The sequence below is a fragment of the Oryx dammah genome, unplaced genomic scaffold, assembly GCF_014754425.2.
Source record: "Oryx dammah isolate SB20612 unplaced genomic scaffold, SCBI_Odam_1.1 HiC_scaffold_16, whole genome shotgun sequence".
NCBI lineage: Eukaryota > Metazoa > Chordata > Mammalia > Artiodactyla > Bovidae > Oryx > Oryx dammah.
Window position 1 is genome coordinate 12,979,213 of NW_024070200.1, and position 20,407 is coordinate 12,999,619.

General features: G+C 45.9%; 1 protein-coding gene across 3 annotated transcripts in view; it reads left to right on the plus strand.

Annotated features, from left to right (window-relative positions):
• The first annotated feature begins 844 nt into the window (after positions 1-844).
• The window catches only part of FBLN5 (fibulin 5), an 87,151-nt gene continuing 67,588 nt past the window's right edge, over positions 845-20,407 (plus strand). Inside the window, exons 1-5 of one of the 3 annotated variants that reach the window (XM_040256629.1) lie at positions 845-941; positions 1,104-1,326; positions 5,250-5,304; positions 7,651-7,702; positions 11,549-11,803. In XM_040256629.1, the coding sequence (XP_040112563.1) occupies positions 1,310-1,326; positions 5,250-5,304; positions 7,651-7,702; positions 11,549-11,803 (379 nt within the window). In that variant the 5' untranslated portion in view covers positions 845-941; positions 1,104-1,309. Of the gene's footprint in view, positions 942-1,103; positions 1,327-1,448; positions 1,875-5,249; positions 5,305-7,650; positions 7,703-11,548; positions 11,804-20,407 lie in introns of those variants that run through there. The other 2 variants (XM_040256630.1, XM_040256628.1) reach the window with 2 other exon arrangements.

A 20,407-nucleotide genomic window follows, 5' to 3' on the forward strand; every position in this document is an offset into this window, starting at 1 on the left:
AAGAGTCAGACATGACCGAGGGCACAGATCCACAGACAATGCATAAAAGAACAAAGGAAAAGAAAGAAAAAGAAATAGTATGAAACCACCAATGTAATCAATGTAAAGGACTCAGAGTAGTGCTTTTATTATTATTATTATTAGGCATCATTCTGCTTTACCCTGACTTTCTCTTCAAATCACCTGGTTACTTGTTAAAATCACTTTCAAGCCAAGGGACACCTTTTTTCAATTAAAAATGTTTTCCCAGATTTACCGAGATGTAATTGACATACAACACTGTGTACCTTTACGGTGTACAAATCATTGATTTGGTACAGGGACAAATTTTGATTCAAGCAAGAACATGGCCCTGAGAATCCCAGGATGAGGCCGGGCCTAAGCGTGTCCTCTCCGAGGTCTGCATTGCACAAGCTGACGTCTGGAGTTAGTGTCAGCCAGTTTCCATCCTCCTCCTCTCTCCCACTCCCTCAAGCTCCCCACCCCTTCTTCTGGAAAATCGTTGAGTCTCCGGCCGCTTACCCCAAGCCTGTGCTTCGTTGGGTCTGGTTTCCCAATAAATCGAAAGACTCTAGTCCCTGTCGCTGTTTGTCACGAGTTCGAGTTAGTCCTCTCCCAGGGTGGGAGTCACTTTCCCGGGTGTCCCAAAGGCTCAGCGAAGTGCTGATGCTCTGGATCCCGCCCCCGCCTCGGCCCACGACTGCCCAGCCCCGGGGACCTCCTCCCCGGTGGGAAGTAAAGGGTCAACGGGCCCTCCCAGCCACCCGCCCACCCACCCCCCGGCACCCCACCCTCCTGCACTTGCCCGCCAATCGCCTCCATAGAGATGCTGGGAGCCCAAGCGAGGGCGACTGCTCCGCCGGGAAAGGGCTCTCCTCCCAGCGCTGAGCACTTGGTCCTGGCAGACGCCCCAAGATTGTTGTGAGGAGTCTAGCCAGTTGGTGAGCGCTGTAATCTGAACCAGCTGTGTCCAGACTGAGGCCCCATTTGCATTGTTTAACATACTTAGAAAATGAAGTGTTCATTTTTAACATTCCTCCTCCAATTGGTTTAATGCTGAATTACTGAAGAGGGCTAAGCAAAACCAGGTGCTTTCTCTGTAGGCTCTCCAGTGGCTCGGAGGACCCAGGCTCTCCCCTTGTTCCTCTCCACGCCTCGGCTCGGCCCCCCTGGAATAAAAGTCTCGGCGAGCCCCACAGGCCCAGAGGAGGCCGAAGTTCAGGAACTGCTCCTCCGGGGGTCCCGTGGGCGCTGAGAGCTCTTCCTCTTTTTCCCCACCAGCTGCTTCTCCTGCCCACGCATCTTGGACATGCCAGGATTCAAAAGGTACGTTCTCTGCTCCGGACTTTTTTTTTTCTCCAGGGTCTGGAAACTTTACTCAAAACCCGATGGGTGGAAAATGGCTATGGCCGTGATTCAGGCTGTGTCAGGATATTGGAAAAGGCATTAGCTAGTGATGCAATGATATTGTTAATTATAAAAAGCTGCGCCTCTGTAATTTCCATCTTGAAGTCTTCTTTTGGGAGTGGGTATTTTATAAGACAGTTTCAGAAGCCAGCATCAGACAGAGGACAGCAAAAATCTCAGAGCTTGATTTTCCTCTTTCTTTTCCTAAAGGGCCGCAGATTTGTGTGCCTTTTTTTTTCTTCTTTTTTTAATTTAAAAAAGAAAAAAAAATTTTTTTTTCCTTAATTTGAGAGATCAGTTACCAGTTCACTAGCAATTATTTTGCTGCATCGGCTGTTGGACCAGAGAACAAGCTAGCTGCACCTCCCAGGGCTGGAATTGCTCTATGTCTGTGTGGGATTCACAAAGGGCATGCGACCCAGAAGTCTCGAGCCAATGAAAAGTGGGGACTGCAGACAGAAATGCATGTAAGCAAACATTTTGATATTCTTTAAGGAAATTGCTGTTCTAGTCAAGTGATCCTTCAACCTTGAAGAACTTTATCTGGATTACATCTGCAGTTTTTATCCAGGGAACTCTTGAGAACGTAACTGCTTTAGACAGTGTGTGTGTGTGTTTATCTGTGTCTGTGTGTGTGTGTGTGTGTGTGTGTGTGTGCATGCTAAAAACGGAACTGTAATCCTGTCATCCTGGATCGGGGACCAGAACTTCTCTGACAGACAGTCCTGAGATTTGAGATTCGGTTGGTCCCTCTTGGCTTTCCTCCCAGTTGAGGATGGAACACAAAATAGGTGGACCCACCTGTTTTTGAAAGTCCCAGGGACCTGTTATGAGCATCAGAGGATCCCCAGGGTTCCTGTAGTTAATTTATCTTGGAGTTTTCTGGAGTTTTTCATGACAAACATAACTGTTTGTGACACTGTCAGAGCAGGGATGCTTCGATGTTATTTCATTTTTGGAAAACTGTCTCAATTAGCCTGGAGCTTACTTGGTCCCCAGGCCCCAGCTGGGGCTCTTCCAGGAGGCTGGGCTTGGGGCAGGATCTCTCAGGGGAGACCTGTCCTGGGACTGCCCTCTGGCCAAAGGGAACGGGGGAGTCAGGGATAGGGGAGACATTGGGTTAGCATGCCTTTTCTACTAAGTCTTGAAGTCCACTATGTGCAGTCAGCCTGTTCTGTCTCCAACAAAAATGAAACAGGGTTTTATAGCCAACCGAAAGGAAACTTCATGTGAAGAAACAGGAAAACATTGAAATTCTTAATATACAGCCTGGAAAATAAATTTGTTATTGTTCTTTCATTCCTTCCAGATATAAATCTGGCCTTTGCAAATATCAAAAAGCCCTGGGATTTGGCTCTGTGCTTTATAAGGTCAGAGCTGTCTCCAGCATTCTAGAACCTGTCTCGTGCAGGCGCTCAGATGAAATGAAAGCTTGTGGACTCTTAGGGTCATTATTCTTCAGATTGAGGATTAGATGAAGGGAGTGGGCTTGCCTCTCCTAGCACCACATCAGGGTCCTGTTTCCTCTGAACCTCACCTTAATTCTGGGGCTCTCCAAGTAGCCCAGCGTTGCTGGTTCCTATGAACCTTGTGTCATGGATTGAGTGAGCTTTGTAGTCTTTTGAACTCTCTTTTTCTAAAGGGAGGGATTGTAAAGTGAAGGTGTATATTGATAGCAACAGGTCACTAAATTCAAGCAGGTCCCAGGTCCACTGCTTTACTGAAGAAGCCTTTGAGGTCACCTCTTCCAGAAAGTCTTCCCTGACCTTCTCTAGCCCCAGCCTGGCTCTCCTGGTGCTCATTGGGTGTTTCTATCCATGCCCTAACCAAAATGTCTAGACGTTATTGTTTCAGGTGGCCCCTCAACCAGCTTTCCAGAGCAGCGTCTGTGTCATAGTTTTGTAGCTTTTCTGCCTGCAAGTAGTAGTTGCTCAGATAAACCCTCTATTGAACTCAGTAATAATAGCACCAAATAAAGCTCTGTATTTGCATAGATTATTTTAAAAACCATTTTAACAATTTTTAAGTGTCCAGTTCAGTAGTGTTCAATACATTCACACTGTTGTACAATCAATCTCCAGAACTCTTTCCATCTTGCAAAACTGAAATTCTGTACCCACAAACAACAGCTCCCTAATCCTTCCTCCCTCCAGCCCCTGACACCCACCATTCTGCTTTCTGCCTATGATTTTGATTGCTCTCGGTCCCTCATATAAATGGAATCAAACAGTATTTGTCTTTCTGTGATTGGCTTGCTTCACCTAGCATAAGATCCTTGAGATTCATCTATGTTGTCGCACTTGTCAGAATTCCTTTCCTTTTTAAGGCTGATAGTATTCCATTTCGGTGTGTAACGCATTGTTTATTCATCTGGTGATGGACACTTGGGTTGCTTCCCCCTTTTGGCTATTGTGAATAATGCTGCTGTGAACAGGGGTGTACAAAAGTCTCTTTGAGATTCTGTTTTCAGTTCTTTTGTATGTATACCCAGACGTGGGATTGCTGGATCCTATAGTGTTCCATTTTTGATTTTTTGAGGAAGCTCTAGACTGCTTTCCTAGTGGTTACATCAGTATACCTTCCCAGCAACAGTGCCCAGGTGCCCTAGTTTCTCCACAGCCTTACTAGCTTTGAGCTTTTCTGGTTATAGCCACCTGATGGATATAAAGTGGATACACAGTTTCTTGGCACCTCCTTCTAAGTGTCCACAGTGTTCCTTTTTCTTGGGGCTGCGTGGGTCCCCATGTCCTGTCCTCCATCTGGGTCTGTGTGAGGTGCACTCTGGGAGCATGTGTGTTCCCTGTGACACCTCCATTCCGTGGAACTCACATGCTTCACGTTTGTACTTTCATCCTCCGGGGGCACAACGGCTCCTTCATGCTGCAGTCATTTCAGAGTAAAGATGTTCAAAACTCAGGCAAGTCCCCTTGGGTCAGGAGTGAAGGTCAAACAGTGGTGAATACATTATTAATATCACAGTGGTGGGTGTTAGATTTGTTCTTTGAAGCAAACTGTTTATTTTTAAAGTGAAGTGAGAGTTGCTCAGTTGCATCCGACTCTTTGCGACCCCATGGACTATATAGTCCATGGAATTCTCCAGGCCAGAATACTGGAGTGGGTAGCCTTTCCCTTCTCCAGGGGATCTTCCCAACCCAGGGATCAAACCCAGGTCTTCCACATTGCAGGTGGATTCTTTACCAGCTGAGCCACAAGGGAATCCCAAGAATACTGGAGTGGGTAGCCTATTCCTTCTCCAGCAGATCTTCCTGACCCATGTATCAAACCAGGGTCTCCTGCATTGCAGGCGAATTCTTTACCAACTGAGCTGTCAGGGAAGCCCTGATTTTTTTTTTTTTTTAATGCCACCTGAAGTCATACACGATGGCAAACAAACAAAAAACCCAAGGTCCTAGTGTATAGCACAGGGAGCTATATTCAATATCTGGTGATAAACTATAATTGAAAAGAATATGAAAAAGAACATATATATATATATATATATATAATTGAATCACTTTGCTATACTGCAGAAATGAACACAATGTTGTAAATCAATCATGTCATTAAAATTTTTTTCAATTGTTTACAAAATGCCACCTAACACATTATGTTGTGTTGAGATGTTGATATGACACCAGTGGAAGGGGCGCAGTTCTCTTAGGGATGGTTGGGACCTCCCGCATGTCCCTGGCTACTCTGGAGCACGCCCCTCACCCTCCAAATACAAGCACAAGGTGAAGTCACCATTGTAAACACACAGGCAGGACAAGATGCATATATAACCCCAGACCCGGATGCTGAAAGTGTCTCGGGCATTTACGTCAACTTCTTACTTCCCACAGGATACTCACCGTGACCATTCTGGCTCTCTGTCTTCCAAGTCCTGGGAATGCACAGGTAAGATTTTTATTTTGTTACTTGTCATGAAGTATGTTAAAAAAACAGGCTGAGGGTGTCCAGCCATGCATTTTAGAATCCTAGGATCGTGTCGTTTACCTGAACCAAGCTCTTCATTGTACAGAGGTTAAGGCTGGGGCTCAGGGAAGCTGAGACTTGCCCCAGCTGGTGCAGTTTATAAGTGGCAAGGCTGGGACCTTGGTGTCCTGATTTTCCATCCAAGGCTCTTATAATCAGATCATGCTGCCTCATTTGTGTTTGCTGGGGGGTCTTGAGTTATTGCAAGTGCTAAAAACTCAAGCATGTTCTAGTGTTTTTGGGCAGTGGTACCTCTCTATTCTCCCTGTGTTTCCCGTGTGTGTGTATGTGTCCTTCCTGGAGGAGGTGGGCAGAGGAAGTATGACTCAGCTCCCAACCAGTGAAGACCTGGCTCTGGCCCAGACCCCTGGGAAGAGTGTGAAGGGGATCTTAAGCTCCTCGGGGGGCTATGTGGGGAAGCCTGCACCATCCCTGACTTTACAAAGTGATGTTTGTAAAGGAGCTAAAGAGCTCCTAAGGCAGACTTTCTGCATCTCCAGCTCAGAAATGAGAGAAGCCCCACCTCTGAGCAGGGCTGAGGGGCCACGTAGTCAAGTAGAAATGTATGTGCATGTGCACAAACCTATAGAAGACAGGACAAAATCACCAACACAGCCCCTCTAACTGTTGGTTACAGCTGTGTACACCAGAGCCCTGAAACGGGACCAACCAAACTCTCACTGAGCAGACGGATGCTCTCCCAAACTTTCAGGGTCTAGGAAGGAGATCTTAGAATTTCAATTCACATTTGTTTTGGTCACATCCTTTAAGTGTTTTTTCAAAATTAAGAATTTTGAAATAGATTTCATTGGTGGTGGAAAGAATCTTGAGAAAAGTAGCAAAGATTTAATTTTTTTGATGTGGGCCATTTTTGTAAAGTCTTTATTGGATTTGTTATAGTATTGTTTCTGTTTTATGTTTCATTTTTTCGGCCAAGGCATATGGGAACTTGGCTCCCTGACCAGGAAATAAACCCACACGGCCTGTCTTGGAAGGCAGGGCCCCAACCACTGGACCACCAGGGAAGTCCCACCAAAGACTTTCAGGCCTTGGAAAGGCTTTGGCAATCTCCACTATAGCTCTGTGGTGACAGTTGACATCTAGATCCAGAGAGGGCCGTGTTTATAATATAGTGTTTATTGAATTATAGGCACGTTAGGCACATTAACAATTTAGTCTTTATAACCACTCAGATGTCAGTACTATCATCCCCATTTTACAGATGAGAAAACTGAGGCATAGAAAAGTTATGCAGTGAGTAGGGGCTGGAGTGAGACTTGGAAGCCAGTCAGTAGACTCGAACCCACACCTGCACTTAGCAAATGAGGGTTGAGGCTTACCACAGCTCCTGGTTTTCTGAACTTTATGGCACAGCCTCCTGGCTCATTCATTCCATTTCTTTTGCCCCAAGGCCCTAAGACACCTGAACCCACTCCCAGGAATGCAGCTGAATCTATCATCTTCACACATCAACCCATAGCTCAGGGAAGTCTAACTCCCCCCAAACCATAGGGAAGGCCAGGGAAGAAGCCCTCATAGGCAAAACCACACCTCCTTGACTTATTCCTGTAACATGTCAGCTCTAGAGGCTGATTGTTGAGCCCATGAGATTTTTCTAAATGGATGAAGTTGTAACTCAAGTTGTATGTGAAGCCTGCAACCCTCGGAGGCTGTTGAGACCTGGCTATCTCTGGAAGCATCTTTGTGTAATTGTCTTCCTGAGGTTAAAATGGAAGAATTTCGCCAATTCTGTTTCTCTTAGAAAACTGAATACATCACTGTGTAGATTTATTTTATACACAGACCCTGTAATCAGGTACAAGATTCCAGAGGGGCCAAAGAACTTATGCTGGGCACTGGAAAGGAGTTAAATAGCCCCCAAAGAAAGAGAGTAGTTGCCCTGAAAGCAATAATATTCTCTCCCAGGAAGGGGTGAGTATAGGGTAAGCCTCGCTGGGCACATCAGATGTGATTAGTATTGCTCTTCATTAACTAGAGCAGGAAAAAGCCCCAATAACCATTTGCTAAAAATGGGCATTTTGACACAATGATGCAGGAGCTTAAAAAGTGAGACTAGGTGTAAAATGTTTGTAAAAAAAAATACCTGAAAACAGACAAAAAGGGGTTATAATACAGATGTTGGTATTACAAATGCCTTGTTTCTTTGCCCATTTCCTGTACTTTCTGTGATACAGTTAGAATACTTCTATAGTAAAAAAAAAAAAAAGTAAGTAAAATGACCTCTCCTTTTTCTCTTCCTTCCCGCAGCAACAATGCACTAATGGCTTTGACCTGGACCGCTCGTCAGGACAGTGTTTAGGTATGAGGCCCTGCAGGTCCTTTGCCGGGTGGGGGTGCAGCCGCAGCTCCAGCGCAGGGCTGTTTCTCTCTCAGCTGTTGTTCAGTATTGGCAAGTCTGTATCAGCCTTGCCCACAGAAATGGGCAGAAACAGTGCCACGGGATGGTTGAAATCAGTGACAGTCTTCCGCTGGTCACCTTCTTTGTGCCCAGCACTGGTAAGCCCTGTGCGACAGGGCGAAGATGAGGAAGACTTGATCGCCATCCTCAGGGAGCTCTCGATCTGCATCAGTTTCCCCGGACTGCCTTCACAAATTGCCACAAACTTAGGGGCTTACACAGTACAACTATATGATCGTACAGATATGCAGGTCAAAAGCCTGATGGGGGCTTCTACCAGGCTAACACTGAGGTGTTGGCAGGCCTTGTTCCTTTCTGGAGACTTGAGGGAAGAATCCATGTTCCTGCTCGTGCATGGCTGGCAGAATTCAGTTTCTTTTTTCTTTTATTTTGATTGTGATATAATTGACATACGATAGTGTCCAAGTTTAAGGTGTACAGTGTGTTGACTCGATCCACTTATGTATTCCAGTGTGATGACCATCATAGCTTAGAGCTCACACCTCCCTCCTGTCACATAATTATGGTGAGAACATTCAGGATTTATTTTCAGCATTTTTCGAGCATACAATATGGTATTGTTCATAATACAATACTGTGCATTAGTTCCTTAGAACTTATCTTCTAGCTGGAAGTTTGTACCATTTACATCTCCTCATCTCTCCCACCCCCAAGCCCCTGATGACAACCATTCTACTCTCTGTTTCTGTAAGTCTGGCTTTTCTGGATTCTACATATAAGTGATATCTTGTAGCATTTGTCTTTCTCTGTTTGCCTAAATTCATGTAGCATAATGCCCTCAAGGTCCATGCATGTTGTGGCAAATGGCAGCTTTTCCTTTTTCCTCATGACTGAATAATATTCATATGATTATTATTAGTATTATATTATTCATATGATGATAATATTAATTGATAATAATAATAACACATCTGTCTGTTATGAACTTTATCCATTGATATGCATTTTGGGTGTTTCCATAATTTGGCTATCCTGAATAAATGCTTCAATCAACATACCAGTACAGATATCTCTTTAAGATTCTATTTTCATTTCCTTTGGATATATACCCAAAGTTGGAATTGCTGGATTGTATGGTATTTCTAGTTCTAATTTTTGGAGGGACCTCTACACTGTATTCCACAGTGGCTGCACTAATTTACATTCCGCAGAATTCTGTTTCTTGCGGCTGTAGGACTGATGGCCCTGTTTCCTTGCTGGCTGTCAGTTGAAGGCCTTTCTCAGTTTCTAGAGGCCACCTTCTGCCTTGGCCTCTTCGCCAACAAGTTAAGTCCCTCACATGTTTCTAATCACATCTCTTTCTGTTGCCTCATCTCACTGACCAATCCTTCTTCCTCTTCTTCCACTTTTAAGGATTTGTATGATTTCCCTGGGCCCACCCAGATAATCCCAGATAATCCTCTCATCTCAAGGTCTTCTGATTAGCTTTAAATCCATTCTGTGAGTGCATGCATGCTTAGTCACTCAGTTGTGTCTGACTCCTTGGAATTGCTGCTCTGTGGACTAGAGCCCTCCAGGCTCCTCTATCCATGGAATTTTCCAGCCAAGAATACTGGAGTGGATTGCCATTTCCTTCTCCAGGGGATCCTTATGACCCAGGGATTGAACCCACATCTTCTGAGTCTCCTGCATTAACAGGCAGATTCTTTTACCATTGAGCCACCTGGGAAACTCTTAAATTCACTCCATCCATGCCTAATTCCTCTTTGTCCTGTAACCTAATGTAGTCACAGGTTCCAAGTGAGTGAGTGAAAGTCGCTCAGTTGTGTCTGACTCTTTGTGACCCCATGGACTATACAGTCCATGGAATTCTCTAGACCAGAATACTGGAGTGGGTAGCCTTTCCCGTCTCCAGGGGATGTTCCCAACCCAGGGATCAAACCCAGGTCTCCCGCATTACGGGCAGATTCTTTACCAGCTGAGCCAACAGCAGGGACACAGGTTCCAAGGAGGACAATCAGGGCTCTTCTCCTAGCACGCCATCTAGTGGGGGTGGTCGACCTAGGCAGAGTGAACTGTACAGAGTGGAATAAAGTCATTGCCAAGATGAGGTGATCTCCCCTGCAGAAGTAGGGGAGAGAGTGATGCCTTCTGTCTGCGGTCAATAAAGAAAGCCTTCACGGAGGTCACATTTGAGTCGGGTGTTGAAGGATGAATAAGATCCCGAGAAATAGCATCCCAAGTGGTAGGAACAGCATCAGCAAAGACCAGGGAGACAATCAGGGTATAGAATAGCATGCTGTGGACGAAGCATAGAGTATAGAAAAAGAATACGGCTGCCACCTTGGGGATATATTTACCTTTTAAATTATATTTGCTTTAGGCCAAATCATTTGTAATCTCTGAGCTTAGGGTTGGAAAGAATGGGTGGTGAGGAACAAAACCATGACTTGGAAGCTCCAGGCTCCCACTCTGACTTAAGGTGAGGGGGCGTGAGGATACACCAATGGAGGCAGAGCAGGATGACAGCCGTCTTCCCCGGCCCCCCAGTTTTAATGGTGACTTCAGGCTTACAGCTAGAAAATGGAGCTCCATGTTTCCCTTTCCTGAGGGGGTAGTTGGCACGAGTCTCTCAGAGGAGGTGGCAGGCGTGAGCTGTCAGGATTCTGGGCCCTCCCCGCCAGCCTCCGGTCCCATGGAGAACAGACCCCCCAAGGTTGGTGAGAAGCCCCAGTGTGTGGGGTCAGGTCAGCTGCTCCTGCTGGGAACCCAGGCCAGGCCTCCTCTGTCCCTGGCCCAGCAAGGCTGATTTTCTAGAGAACCTACCCCCGCCCCAAACCCCACCCCAACTCCAGACACAACAAACAACAGCACCAGCCTGGCTGGAAACCGGCCCTGTTTGCTGGCACTGCGTGAGCTGACTCTCAAGTAAGTCTCCACTTTCCTAACAAGTAACTCACTCTTGGCCAAGCCTTGTCTTTCTGGACGCAAGGGCCTCATTCTCCCTGCCTAGCTGTTATTTGGAGGAGAATTGAGTACGATGATGAGGCCCATCCTAGTGTTTCCTGAGTGTCGTATGGACACACCAGAGTACCTGAGATGCTTTTGGGTGATACATCCACAGAAAAACACTCTTTATTTTAATAGTTTTATATTTTATTTTTACTCTTACCTTCTATTTTTCATAATTGATAGTTTTTTTTTTTTTCATTTGCTGTCATCATGTAAAGATGAAAACAATATGCTCACTTGGGTTTACAATGTGGATTCGTTTAGAGAAAAGTGTTAAGCATGTGGGGCTTCCCTGATGACTCAGTAAGGAATCTGCCTGCAGTGCAGAAGACGCAGGAGATGTGGGTTCAATCCCTGGGTCAGGAAGATCCCCTGGAGGAGGAAATGGTAACCCACTCTGGTGTTCTTGCCTGGGACATCCCGCGGACGGAGGAGCCTGGCGGTTTACAGTCCACGGGGTTGCAAAGAGTTGGACAGGACCAAACACAGGATGGATTGGTTAATTGGATCAAGTATGTGACAGTCCAGGCTGTGGTAGCTACAGCCCAGACATTGTGAAGGGGGTATTTGATGACTTGTCAATTTGATTCAATTCAGCTAATATTTGGGTAGTACCTGATGGTGATGAGCCAGGCACTGCCCTACGTATTTGGGAGCAGATGCTGGTAAATCATGGTTGGGGTCCTTCCCGGTGCTGTCAGTACAGAGCTCTGCTTTAGTTTGCACCATGTGGCTGAGGGGCTGCTAACACCTGTCCTTTCTGTGGCCTTGCAGATGTTGATGAGTGCCGGACCATCCCTGAGGCCTGCCGAGGAGACATGATGTGTGTCAACCAAAACGGCGGGTATTTGTGCATCCCCCGAACAAACCCCGTGTACCGAGGGCCCTACACCAACCCCTACTCCAACCCCTACTCAGCTTCTTACCCAGCAGCTGCACCCCCGCTGTCAGCTCCAAACTACCCCACCATCTCCAGGCCTCTTATATGCCGCTTTGGATACCAGATGGATGAAAGCAACCAGTGTGTGGGTGAGTAGCCCAGCGTCCTAGGCTTCCTCTACGCTGGCAAAGCCACGTTCCTGTCCAGGAAGTCTAGCCCAAGGTTGTCTCCAGAAAGCCACTTTGTCTTTGCTTTATGTTCATCTAGGTATTCACCTATCTATCTTATCTATCATCTACGTATTTATTATCTATCTGTCTTTCAATTGTATCTATCATCTATCTATTTGAAGACCAAGCTCATGTTTTTTCTCTGTTTAATAACAAATATATTCGGTCAAACATACTAAGTGAATTCCAGAGAGAGGATCTAAAGATCTAAAAAGGACCAGCTTTCTAGAGCCTTCAGAATCACACACCCTTGAATGGAATGTTTGCTCCTGAAAGAAAAGAAGCCTTGAGGGACAAGGCCAATTGTTCTGGAAAGAAAGTGGGTTCCTTGGGTGGGGACCAGTCTTTTGACCAACCGGAACCTTGTAGATGGGAGCTCATAGTGTGAGTGGATCTTGGGGAAGAAGGAGATGCCATATGCCATGAGGTCCCCACGCTGTTGGCAACTGTGATGGTGTCTGGGGGAGTGCTGGAGCTCTGCAGGCTAGTGTGGCTTTCGTGGAGGGTTACCCAGTATCCCCACTCGTCGCTTAAGCTTTGGTTGGACCAAAACTTTGCAACTGTTTCCAGCATTGGAAGGTGGGTCTAGAGTGATGATCGCTCCAAAGTTTTTTGATCATATGCTCCATCTGCAAAATCTTTTTGAACCTGGACCCTTATTACATGCATGTTTATAAATTACATACATATCCTGTTAGTGCCATATGGTTTGAGGAGTGTAAAGCATATGTGAAACGTAGAAAATTTTAAAGAATGTGATCAAAATAAAATATGAATTGAAATTCTAATATTTCCTTCCTGTGCCCTGAAAATTTGAGAGACCATCAGGGTGCTTAATGAGATTGATGTTGGTCCCATTCCAGGGCTCTGAAGGTGGTATTGTGACCTACTGCTGAGGAGGTTGTGTTGGTGATTTTGTCGTGTCTTCTATATGACCATGCAAATGAGTGTGCATTTTCCTTTGACCACATGGAAATAATATGCAAACAAAGTGTCTTTCAGAGCAAAAGGGAAAACTGGATACGCCTTGTCCCAACTTCTCTATTCTTACTGATCTCAAGATGTGTATGTGTGTGTGTGTGAGAGAGAGAGAGAGAGAGGGACAAGGAGCTGACTGATGGTTAAGTTGAATATAGATGAGTGTTCAAGGAAAAAGAATGCAGGACCCAATCAAGTCACAGACTGAAGTGCTGGTGGGGAAGATAGTAATGTACTTCCTTATGACTACTAGGACAATAGACCATTGTAACTGAAAGGGACTTTAACAGTCTTTACCCACAGCCTCTTCATTCTATAAAAATGAGGATGTGGACTCCACCAAGAGAGGTAATTACAAAGGTAGCATGGGGGTCCTGCTCTGCTGACAGCCAGCCTACATTTTCCTCAGTAGCCTACGCCTACCTGACAGCTCTCATTTGGTAGAAGAGGAATGATCTGGAAGAAAAGGCAGAGAAAGAGTTGGGGGGTGGGGAGCTGCTCTTCAGGATGTCCTGTGGGGCTGGAGAAACCGCGTGACCACGTGCACATCTTGAAGTGAGGAAGGGGTTGTCAGGACCCTGTGAGTCACTCCAGGATTTCGGGGTGGGGGCAGGTCTTGGGTGGCAGTCTCGCAGACCCCTTCTGGGGAACAGCTGGGAACTCCAATGCGACCCCTCCCCTCCCAGCCCTCTTCCCAGGATCCCAGCACTGGAGAATAAGCACGCGGCTGGGAACCATATTCATCTCCCGGTCCCTGTGACGTCAGGCACTTTTACGGCCTCCAACCTGTCTCACGGGAGATGCGGAGCCTCATAATGGCCCTTTTGTAAGGAGAATACAATCCAGAAACCCTAGCGAGGACTGGCACCGGGCCGTCCACGTCCAAAAGTTCAGCCTTATGTATTCATAAGTCCTGGGTTCCTCCCCGCCTCCCTTCACCCCACCCCGCCTTTCCTGGTTTACACTGGTTCTTCTGGGCATTGTGAGAGGGGACGTCAGAGGGAGGAGGCCCCAGGAGGGATGAGAGAGGCGGGGCCTGGGAACAGGCCACAGGGAAGCAAGGCTGGGGGAGGGCGGGAGTGGGGGCGGGGGCGGGGTGGGGGGGAAGGTGGGAAGGAACCGAAGGAACCCAGAGGGGGATATTGCTGGGAAGAGGAGGTGAGGGGTCTGATCCTGTGGAGGAAGCTAGAGTGAGTGGTGTGTGATGTGGAGAATTGGAAAGTGTTTCTGAAACTTGGGTATTCTTTTTTTTTTTAATGTATTTATTTCTTTGGCTTAGCAGGGTCTTAATTGCAGCAAGCAGGGACTTTAAGCTGTGGCATGCAAACTCTTAGTTGCGACATGTGACATCTAGTTCCTTGACCAGGAATGGAACTTGGTCCCCCTACATTGGGAGCAGAGTCTTAGCCACTGGACCACCAAGGAATCCCTCTTTTTTTTTTTTAGCTTTGATATTGGATTGTACTTGATTAATCATGTTGTGATAGTTTCAGGTGTGCATGTATCTATTGTTTTTCAAACTTGGATGTTGTGGGAGAGGAGGACCACATCTCCAAGGGGCCTCTCCTCCTCCTCCTCAACACAGAAAATGCTCAACAGTAACAGCAGCAGCAGTAGTAATAATAGCAAGCACACGATGCTGTGTGCTAAGATCCTTACCTGAATGAACATGTTGAATCCTCACCACAACCCTATACAGCAAGACTGTTGTTATTCTCGTTGGCCCTGAAGCACAGAGAGGTTAAGAATCTGTCTAAGGTCATACAGCAGGTGGGGGCTGACCCAGGGTTTGAATCCATTCAGGCTCTGGATGAGGAAAATGAGGCTGAACAAGGTCAAGATTCAAGCCTCACAGGAGTCAGTCCTGGAGCCCTGATGAAAAACTAGGACTTTCTCTTGCCTTTTTTTTTTTTTTTTTTGGTAAATAAATTTTTGTTCTGTAAAACTTTGAACCAGACAAAAGCAGAGAAAACAGTGAACACTTACCTACTTGTCACTCAGTTTGGGAATTGTCAGTGTAGACCCACTCTTGTTTCTTCTTTACCCTGACCAAGTGGATCAATTTAAAGCAAATATCAGGTATCAAATCGTTCTATCCTTAAGTACTTCAGAATGTATCTATCTCTAAGAGATAAAGCTTCTTTAAAAAATAATAGCCACAATACCATTATAAACCTACAAAAATTAACAATAATTCCTTTTTATCATTTAATATCCAGAGTTCATATTTTTGTGATTCTTTCATAAATGTCCTTTTTTTCTTTTTTTTTAGAATCAGATCCAAGTAAGGTCAACAAATTACATTTAACAAGTCTCTTAGCGGCTTGTTAATCTTTTTTGTTTCTTTCGCACTTATTTGTTGAAGAGGCTGAGTCGTCTGTCCTGTAGAATTTCCTGCATTTGAGATCTTGCTTGTGTTCTTGGAGTGGTATTTAGCATATTTCTTCATCCTGTCTATTTTTCTGTAAACTGGTAATAGTTAGACCTAGAGGCTTGATCCAGTTTAAGTTTAAATTTTGGGCCAGTTGTTTTCTAGGTACTGTCCTTGCTCTTCTTTCCATGTCCAGGTTTCTGCACATAAACTGTAAGTCAGTCCGGCTTAAAGAAGCAAGTGGACACTTTCACTGAGGTTTGCTCCTTCTGGGTTTTGGACCCACTTCCAAGACAGCGATTTCCTTCCCTGTCCTCTGTCTCTGCAGGCTGGGCAGGGCCAGACTCAGAGCCCAGGTTCCTGAGCCTCTGAGCTGCTTCCTTCTTGACCCCTCTGTTTTCGGTTCTACTTGGGAGATCCCTAGACCCTGCTCCTTCTGGAACAAAGTTTGGCCTCAGTTTTGAGTCCACAAGCCCCTAGATGAAAACCTGGATCACTCAAGACCTTTGCAGGCTGAGTGAACAGTGACACAAGAATTACATGAACCAAGAAAGTGTCGTGTCATCCAGAAGACCGGCATCTTGGCTTGGGGATGCTCAGCACCAGGGCAACCTCTATGAGGGTAGTGGGACCCTTGGCTGGTTACAGTGTGTCCCTTGGATCCTGGCCCCTTGGGAGAGCTGATGGTCAGCATCTCAGAGATTGGAGAACCAGATGGACTTGGTTAATCGGCGAGGAGGATGGAACTGGTGCATGAAAGGCAGGATGCTGTGGGGCTAACAGGGTTGATGCCGAGGACTCGGAGGGGTGAGCTAAGCTGAGTGGTTGGGGCACCCAGAATATGAACCCCCACTCAGAAACCTTTCTACCATCGCACTGCCTCTGAGAATAGGACTTTTGGCTAAGGTCCCTCATGTTGATGCCACTCTTTTAGGAGTATCTGTTTCCTTTGTGGCTTAACTTGTCACCTCTCTGGGTGGACATTCTTCATTCTGGCTTTGTTAATCAGCTTGGCTCTGTGGCCAAATTAGGGACTCCACCAATAACTAATGCTCATGAGACGTTTCACAATTGAGAAAGCAGCCTTTTACTAGAACCACACTGCCCCAGGGACTACAGGAATTCCTCTGGTCATTTGTGGAGTTACAAGCAATATCTTTATTCTTCTTCTGGCCCAGGGTTTTCTCATTGATCAAAGCGCCTGAGCAGGCAGAGAGGAACACATATGGATCCTTTGGGAAGATGAATGGCGTTGGCCTGAAGCGTTCTCTTGAGTTATTTTTCCTGAAAGTCAGCCAACATGTAGTCAATCCCTGTTTATAGAACACCTCTTTGGTGCCAGGCTCTGGCTTAGGCGCTGAGGGGGGCAGGGAGTCTGGGCACAGCCATGGGACTGTCTTCAGAGCTTAGCGTCAAGGAAGGGAGATTAGTCACGGAACAAGCAGCTGAAATACTTGGCGGCCTCTGATAGGTTCCTGAGATTTTTCGAAGAGAAGGCAGAGACAGGAAAAGGCTCTGTTTCCTGGAGTGGAGAGGGCTGGGACTTGGAAGCCAGTCAGGCCTTGATACTCACCTTGGTTTGGCTAATTCCTTGCTCTGAGACTGGGGCCTCAGTTTCTTCATCTGTAAAATGGGTACAACAATGCCTATTTCACAGATAACATGTGAAAATATCTCACCCAGTGTCTGCATAGAGTATCACTCGGTAAATGTTAATTGAGAAAAGAAAGATTCTCAGGTCTTGAGATGATAACTTATAGAGAGTCATCAAGTCTGAAAATGTATTAAGTGCCTTAATTTTTGTTTTTAAATTGATATCTGGTCTTCTTTTTTCTTTTGCAAGGAAGCTTTAATCTTTATAACTTAATTTATTTAATGTCTTAGGCCAGGCTGTGTGTGGCATGCAGGATCTTAGTTCCCTGATCAGGGATTGAATCTGTACTCACTGGTTAAGGGAGAAGTCTTAACCAATGGACCACCAGGGAAGCCCCAAGGTCCTAATTCTTGAAAACATTTAAAATGACCTAAAACTGAGCTTGGTACTCACTCACCTTGCAGACCTTGTTGGGCTTTGCCCAGTTGAGCACTTTATGAGACCAGTCAGACTGTGCTTTGAGATGCTGGTAAACCCTGAATTTATTTAATTGTGAAACAAAACAAACTACCCAGCTGATAAGACAAGAGCAGGAGTACTTGGATGGGGCAGCTCCTGCAGGCTTTTGTTCGTATTTTTAAAATACAGGTTTGAAACCAAGTCCTCAGGATGAGACCAGGAGGGAAGCACAGGAAGCTGAGACCACTGGGCTCTTTAGCTACTCAATTGAGACCAGACCAGGCAGGCCCAGGGAGGAGGGGACCCAGATGGAAGCAGGACACAGATTTGTTCAGATGTCCCTGTGAACTGGGCCTTAGGAAGCCTGTTCATGTGCAGCCCCTGCACTCAGGTTGTCCCATCTTGCTTCAGATCTTTCCTAGTCACTGGCTGGGATAGCAAGCAAGCATTTTCACCTCTCTGAACCTGTTTTTTCCATCTGTAAACTGGGATGACAGTATCAATTATTAGTATAGGATATTTGTGAGATTTCACTGAGATAGTTCACATAACTTGTCTAGCATGGAGGCTGGCTTTCTGTAAAGGTTAATAACAGTTGTTAGACTGTTTTGGGTGTGTCAGATCTTATCGTTCTGTGATGAATTCTGCTACTCCATATTCCTACTCTTGCTATTCTGCTATTGTTTATTCTTTCCTCTGGGAGTTAGACTTAGCAGGAATAGAGATGCAGGGGTAGAGAATGGGCATGTGAACAGTAGGGGAAGGAAAGGGTGGGTTGAACTGGGAGAGTAGCATTGACATTTATACCCTCCCATGCAGAAAATATATAGCTAGTGGGGAGCTGTTGTATAGCACAGAGAGGTCAGCTTGGTGCTCTGTGATGACCTAGAGGGGTGAGATAGGGAGAGTGGTGGTGGAAGGGAGGCTCAAGAGGGAAGGGACATGTGTATACGCAGAGCAGATTCACTTCATTATGCCGCAGAAACAGCAACAACAAGAAAAGAGTACAGGCCTTTTAGAGCATGGAGGGTTGAATTCGTGCCACTTTCGGTGGCAGGAATTGGCATTACTTGTGCTTCCGAGGGGAACTCAGCAGAGAAGGGACTCCAGGAGGGTGTCCAGGATAGCTCTTCTCGCATACGAATGTGCCCCAGAGTCACCTGTGGGGAAGATCTGACTTGGCAGGTCTGCTCTGGGGCCTGAGGCCCCACATTTTGCAGAAGCTCCTGGATGATGAGATGCTGCTGGTCCAGGAAAGCTACCATCCATCTGTCTACTCTTAGATAGGCCTGCCTTTGAAGAAAGGTAGAAACTTTATTTTTAATGTAATTCCCATATTGTTCGAATTTGTTAGAAGAATGTTTTATTTTTGTTGAAAAACAAAAACAAAAAGCCCCAAAGAAATGTTTTTAAGTCCTAAATTGAAGCATCATGCTGTAGTGGTAAAGTTAGGACATCAGTAAGAAATGTTCTCTGATCCCAGATTAGCTATGTATTAGCTGTGTGATATTAAGAAAGTCACTTGCCTTCTCTGACCTAAGGTTTTTTATCTGTAAAAAGCAGGGATTAGGGGTCTTACTATGGGATCTGTGGATAGAATTTAGCAGATCGGTTTTCTTCTTTTTTTCCCTACTAACTTCTAATGAAATTTAACATTATCTGCCTTTATATAGGCAACAAACCACAGGACACTTAACAATACCTGTGGCAGTATTGACAAGAGAAACACAGATATTTATATATCACATTAGAGCTGTACCAGTTATTCTGACACACTTTGAAGATCTTGATGTATTTTGAAATAGTCCCACTTGCCATCACTGCAAAATTGTGGGAGATACTAGACCTACTGCCCAACCTTGTCATTTCTAAGATATATTATACATTTGTTTAAAAATATTTTGATAACTTTCAGTATTATTGGTTTCTTTCATAATCCTATGAATATAATTTATGCAATTAAAAGCATTACTCTGAGAAACGGGTCCATGGCTTCACTGGTCTGCAAAACACATACCCTAGACCAGATGATTTCTTCAATCCCTGGTCCTTAGGGAAGATGATGGTTGTGTCCAGACAGCCTGGGTTTTCTGTTAACTCGTTCCCACCTGGATTGCTTGTAACGTGGTCCTTCTCTACTTGTATGTTTCAACCAGACCACATACTCAGTGACATCTTCTGCTGGGACCATGCTAGTCCTTCATTTGTGAGGAAGCCTGACCTACCCACAGCTGGAGCTGGCTGCAGGGACTGGCCTAGGTGAGGCCTAGGTGACCTCACCCTGACCACAGTGAGGTCAGGGCAGTGGCTGGCCTTGGGGCTGGACGGGAACTCTCCAAGCCTTTGTGTGTGTGGTAGGCACTTCCCTGCTGCCTAGCATGGCCATTTTCTCAATGAACCACAACTTTTTCTTGGCTCTCACCTTATGTTCCTTGGTCTGGTCCTGTTTCTTTTCATCCTGTTCCATTCTGGGATTAGCCAGTTGTGTGTGAAGAGCAAGCGGTATTGCAGGAGGATGGAGAAACATGGACTCTGAGCTGCAGCAGCTCCATCCCTGTTGTGGTTGTTTCTGGTGAAAGCAAGTATAAGGCCAGGTCTCCAGCAAGCCCTGCTGCAGGGCAGGAGGGCACGAGGTTGCAGTCACCCTCTGGGGCCAGGGCCGAGTGGACCATTGCAGCCTGTTCAGCCACATGTGTTTGAAATTAGTGGGAGGTGCCTGGTACTGTGGTTCTCAAAGAAGTTCAGTGGTTCCCGATATGTAGAAAGATGATTGTACCTCCTCTTTCATCGTTGAGGCAGGTTGTAGATTTCTTTGTAAAGATGCCTCTGATGAAGTGGGGTGAGCACACCACTGGACACCCGGGAGCAGAGCTGCTCGCAGAGGTTCTCTGCCCGCCTCACAGCTTCGGCCAGAGCTCTGTGTGGCTCTGATCTGCGTGTGTGGGCGGGGTCCACAGGGCACGTGTGCGGCTCCGACACCCAGTGTGATGCAAGAAACAGCGAGCTGGGAACTCTGTGCTGTTAGGAACGGATTAGATGAAATAAAGAAGGAAAAAAGCCATACGAAAGCAAAGTATTAGTGTTGCGGAGAGTGTATGCATGCGTACAAGGAAACTGATTC